At 32.8% G+C, this 6,173-nt stretch overlaps 1 protein-coding gene across 1 annotated transcript in view; it reads left to right on the top strand.

The window, feature by feature from the left end:
• Positions 1-400: 400 nt before the first annotated feature.
• LOC145690812 (uncharacterized) overlaps positions 401-6,173 on the top strand; it is a 38,638-nt gene continuing 32,865 nt past the window's right edge. The window contains exon 1 of the mRNA XM_081766111.1: positions 401-1,103. Coding sequence (XP_081622237.1) covers positions 739-1,103 — 365 coding nt within the window. The 5' untranslated portion in view covers positions 401-738. The remainder of the gene's footprint in view (positions 1,104-6,173) is intronic.

The following is a 6,173-nucleotide window of genomic DNA, read 5'->3' as shown; positions in this document are numbered from 1 at the left end:
TGTTAAGACCAGGAAATTGAATTGTGTTTCTTTGTCGAACATAACATCCCCTTTCAAATCATAAAGAAAAACATGGTTTTCGTTTTTAAAAAAAGTTCACAGTGTTTTTGATTTTTTTTTAAATATTGTGCCGCCTCTTTGTGATATTATTATGTATAAGATATCACACTTTACTTCATGCATAACTATAAATAGTGGCTTTTACGTTACGAGAATGAATTCATCTGTACATTGTAGGCCCTCTAAAATTATATTTTTCAAAATTATTTATCACTAGGTGGTGTAAATAGTATCTATTTTAGTTGGCGGGAAATTTTGCGTCTAATCGGGAAATTTCATGGCTTTAGACGGGAAATTCGCTGTCACAAAACTGGCATCACTGATTCTGACTCATGTCATTGCCTGGGAGTTGGTATAAATCTGTCATTCTACACTTATCTCTCTATTCGTAAACACCCTTTGTTATGTAATACGCTTTTATTAATTTATTATACGATTAATACTTTTAATAACTACCCAATTGTCTTTGTTACCTGAAGCATTAAATTCTAGAGGAAGAAGAAGACCTATTGTTTTCAAAAATCAATTATATACAGTACGTTATTAAAACCTGATCGTTTGTTTGATTGGAAGTATAAAGTTGCTTCTGTGAACGGTCTTGTAAATGAATTCATTAACACTGGCAGATAAAATATAAGGGAGGTATAAGAACAGGGTCAAATTCTTATTAAAGTTATAATGGCTGGCTTGACGTCCGTTAAGTTGGAATTGATGTGCAAAGAAGAAATTGATTATGACTTACCTCAGGAAGATCCACTCGAGGGGAAAGGGTGGACATACGAACTTATGACTGACAACAAAGAATTAATATTATCTACAACGGAAGGACAGCAAACAATGGAGAAGGATGCAGCTATGTTTTCTTTGGATCCGAAACTAAATGTAGGTATGGTGAAATCAGAATCTGCAGTACAAGATCATCCTGCATTTGAAAGTAATATAGAAACGCTAAGAAAAATAGTGGTTCAAGACTCTTGCGCATCGTACTCTAAGGACTCCCAACAATTAACAGCAAAATGTTCAAATACAGTTCGGCAAGAAAGGTAATGTTCAATTTTTCATAAAGTAATTGGCTCAGATTGAAAATATGGGAGGAAAGATAATAGATTAAGAAATACTTCATAATAAATATTTAGGTATGGGAGATGTAAATTAATAATCTTCAATTTGGAAACGGAATAGCACATATAGACCAGCTGTGGCGTATACCAAATAATAATATCGGTAATATCCATACAAATCTTAAGTAGTTCATATCTTGATGAAATAGTGCTTATTTTATTATTGATTAAACATTTCTCAACATTTTTTGTATATATTTACAATATGGGTGCTCCACGATAGTGTTTTATTTATATAGAGGCTTTTGCAAAAGAAAAAATTTGGAAAATGACATTTTTCCCAAAATTTTGAAAATTTACACGTGAAATCTGTTACACTGGAACAAAAACTATGGACGTTTGTGGTTTTACTCACGATGTAGCTCGAATGGGTCTAGCCTCACGTTTCCGGAGGGTTCCGAAAGACATTAACAAAATACAAGATAAAAAAGAATTCTAACCAACAATGGGTGTTCAGTAATTGTACAGGTCCATACATAAATTCATTTCATACTCATTTCTTTTTAAGGAAATAGTCATTTTGTATTTTCAGCAATCATTTCTAGGGTATTGACTTCCATTTCTCCATACAGGTTCACTTTAGGTACTTAGAGCACGTACACGATACAAGGATTAGTGTACAAACGAAATGTGCCAGATGGGCGGCAAAAGAAAAATATTGCTACGTAACTTAGAGAAGGGTGCAGGATGTTGGTCCAACTAGAAGCAAATGGTTGCGTCCGATAGGATAAAGCGGGTCACCGAAGGTAAAGATAGGCCTATAGGTAAACACGAGCATAGCACAAAATGCTGTGTATAGCGTAGACTTAAATATCTTACGCATTGAATAAGTATTTTTACGTTCCTAAATATTTTATAGGTAACTTCCTGAAATGCTTTCATTGCTTGCATTGCTCTGTTCAAAAATAATAATAATAATAATAATAATAATAATGTTTGTTTTAAATCCTTTTTTGTTTGTTTGTCTAAACCAGGGTTTTCGGTTTAAATAATTTGCTCTATGTATTTATATCACATATGGACAGAAATCAGTCTGTTTCGCTTTGTTGTTATTATGCAACAACTGGGTTGTGCTGGAAGGGGTCACATGAGCTTAAAGCGGAATCTAAACCGCTTCTCGGGTTATATCCGAGAGAAATTGTCTTCCACTAGAACTCGGAACTGGGACTAATTGGCCAAAATGTGATACGCTTGCCAACTTCTCACAAAGGACGGCTGATAATAATACTTTGTTCTGATCTTTACATACTTGTTAATATAATTGTCAAGTGTCATTTCAGAAGGACAAAAAGGTAAACAATAGCACACGTGAAACATTATACGGAGTTACATATGGACAATTTCAAAGTATTGCAGAATACAGAAGAACTAATTTAGTCCAAGTTAGTTCACTGCGACCTATATTAGTCCAAGTTAAAGAAATATAACGACTTAATTTGCATATCAGTGATAAAATTGAATTGAGTCCACTTTGGCTCTGACACTTTTATACATAAATAGATACCAAAGATACTGATGATTTCAAGAAATTCCTCTCGAGGGGTTTGTATTCCTCCCCGCAAAAGAAAGGTCGGCATATCAATGTACTTTATCAATAGTAAGCATTATTAAAACGATAGGATATTTAGAATTTTTTATTGCTATTGGATAACAATAAAAAATTACTGAAAAATCACAAAACAAACATTCATAAACTTATATATATATATATATATATATATATATATATATATATATATATATATATATATATATATATATATATATAAGAAGTTACTTCTGTAGATTAATCTCTTTGAGTAATGAATAATGGGGAACTTATTTCTGATTATACTACGAACCGTATACGGGAGTGAAACGTCATTAGCCACAAATGTGTCTTCATGGAGATTTCACGAACTAGTGTTGGGTATATTCGCGGGAAGATATTTTTCATGAATATTTCCGGGAAGATTCCCAAAAATGGGCATTTTTCGGGAATTGTGTACAATTATTAGGAATATTTCATTCTGTTACTATATTCTGATTTCAAAGGAAAATTCGTTTTTATACCACAGTATGTTATTACTGTTGTCCCCAGAGGAATCTTTAAAATGTATATTCTGAAAGATGTTATTTTATTAATACTCTATTATATTTAGAGAGTGTGCTTAAAAAGGATATTTATTTACAATAGGGTCCTATGAAAGTAAATATATATCAAAAATGGTATAATAAGTCCACATACTTTTAAACCACAAAAAAAGTTAAAATTTGCATATAAGTGGCTTTTTTAAACTTGACTTTACAACTGATAGTTTAAACATATTCAATTTTGAAATGTTATGAACAATTTTGTCAACATTTACGCAAATATGTATGTTCTCAGTATTTGCAAAATACTTTTTTATCTTTACAATTTTGCAAGTAACATTGCCACACACAACCTTTCTTCCTGCCACTTCTCGAAATTTCATGCGTCAATTAACATGTAAGAGGTTTCCGAGTACCTTTTCAGAATTTCAAGTCTGAGAGAGGAGACAGGCCGACGTATATTATTAACGGTGCTTCAGAGTTTATTAATAGTACTTCATCTCTTTTTCTACATAATTCTACATTACCAAATAGTTCCTTTTCATCATTTGAAAATTAGTACTTTGTTACTTTTGGCTATTGTTTAGCATTGCGGGGGTAGCTTTTCCGCTTACTTTTTCGGGATATCCTATTCCAATGCTGTTATTTTATGGTTTAATACGTTAAATTACGTTACCAGCATTAAATTCCGATAGCTTTGCAGAACGAGCGTTAGCGAGTGAAGGCGGGTTAGAGCCCCGCATGGAACGTTGTTTTCTATCTTCGTTACCAACAATTCACTTTCTTTTTTCACATCACCTCCACTTACCTTTACGGTCTGTATAAATCCCCTACTGCCCTAAAAGAAATGTGTTGGGTAATTTCTTGACTACCTGAATACCACTATCAACTAATTTCTTCCGTAAATCATCTTACTTTTGGCTAGTTTTGGCCCCTCAATACTAAACAATTACTTTCCTTTTTACTGCAAAACGAAATTGAACATAAAAGATCGTGTCATTAGCAATATAATGTACAATCAAAGAAGTTTAAATTTTTTAATCTTCAAATTCTTGAGACATAGAAATAAATCGTAATATATGAAAATAAAGGAATTAGTCGTATGATTCTTATAATTTTGAGGATACAGTAAACAAATTGAAATAAATTCCTTCCCGGAAATTTATAGGCCAGGAAAAAACCCGATAATATTCCCATTTTTAAAGTTCTTTCCCACCGGGAATATTCCCACTGACCATCTCTATTACGAACACACACTTTTACGAACAGTTTTCGTTTCTTGGTTTAAACTGGTTTTTTTCAAGCTAGGGATAGTCCATAGAGCGTGAAGGACTTTCTACACCGAGACGAAACGAATATATTAGGATTCTAGGTTTTCAAGTATTTGATGGTTAAAAAATTTAAAATTCTTTGAGTGTACATTATAAAGCTAATAACACAATTTCTTTATGTTCAATTTTCATTGGCACTAAAGAGTAACGTAATTGTTTAGTATTGGGTGGCCAAAACTAACAAAACGTAGGATGATTTACAGAAGAAAAGAGTTGATAGTCGTATTCAAGTAGTCAAGAAAGTATCGAACACATTTTTTTCAGGGCAGTAGGGGATTTGTACAAATCGTAAAGGTAGGTAGAAGTGATGTGATAAAAGAAAGAATTGTTGGTAACGAAGATAGAAAACAACGTTCCATGCGGGGCTCTAACCCGCCTTCACTCGCTAAAGTTCGCTCTGCAATGCTGTCTGAATTTAATGCTGGTAACGTAATTTAACATATTAAATCAAAAAATAACCGCATCGGAATAGAATATCGCAAAAAAGTAGGTGTAAAAACTGGCCTCCTAATGCTAAAAAATAGCCAAAAGTAGCAAATACTAATTTACAAATGATGAAAAGAAACCATTTGGTAAATGTTGTATTGTTTTAATAATGTTTACTATTGATAAAGTACATCGAAATGCCGAGCCTTCTTTTGGGGGAGGAATACAAAGCCCTCGAGAGGAATTTCTTGAAATCATAAGTATCTTTGGGATCTATTTTTGCCTAAATGGGTCAGAGCCAAAGTGGACTCAATTCACTTTTATCACTGATATGGAAATTAAGTCGTTGTGTTTCTTTATCTTGGACTCATATAAGTCGTAGTAAACTAACTTAGACTAAATTAGTTCTTCTGTACTCTGCAGTACTTTGAAATTGTCCATATGTAACTCCGTATAATGTTTCACGTGTGCTATTGTTTACCTTTTTGTCCTACTGAAATGACACTTGACAATTGTATTAACAAGTATATAAAGATCGGAACAAAGTATTATTATCAGGCGTCCTTTGTGAGAAGTTGGCTAGCGTATCACATTTTGACCAATTAGTCCTAGTTCCGAGTTCGAGTGGAAGACAATTTCTCTCGAATGTAACCCGAAAAGCGGTTTGAATTCCGCTTTAAGCTCATGTTACCCCTTCCAGCATAGAATGTGACGCTAGTGTTCTTTTCTCTTGTTGTCATTGTGTTTTTCTTTCTCGACATATTTTTGGCTACATGTTTAGCTAGATTCTGAAACTGATTTATATTTTACCATATGATGCTATCTAGAGATGCGAAAGAACTGACTTTTGTAGAATCGATAGTTTTTTGCACATAAAAAGGCGGCTTTTTTAGAAAAAGAGCGCGAATTTTGGAAATTTTGGCTTTTTTTCGTTTTCGTGACTTTTCTATTTAAATAGCTTTCGTATAGTATATTCTAAAGTTAAATAAGATTCCATGACCAAAATACAATATTTCTTTCTGGGATTCGCCATCGTGATGTATAGAGCCCATGATTTTTGAATTAAAGTAAATATAAAGTACGTAGTATTTGAGGGCAATTTTAGAAGCTATTTAACTTTATTTTAGCTTCTGAATTACGATATTTTTTCTTCCGTAGATCA

Source organism: Thermobia domestica, chromosome 7 (genome assembly GCF_964235325.1).
Source record: "Thermobia domestica chromosome 7, izTheDome1.hap1.1, whole genome shotgun sequence".
In the NCBI taxonomy this organism is placed as follows: domain Eukaryota; kingdom Metazoa; phylum Arthropoda; class Insecta; order Zygentoma; family Lepismatidae; genus Thermobia; species Thermobia domestica.
The sequence above is the reverse complement of the archived record's forward strand: the minus strand, read 5'-3'. Positions and strand labels throughout refer to the sequence as shown.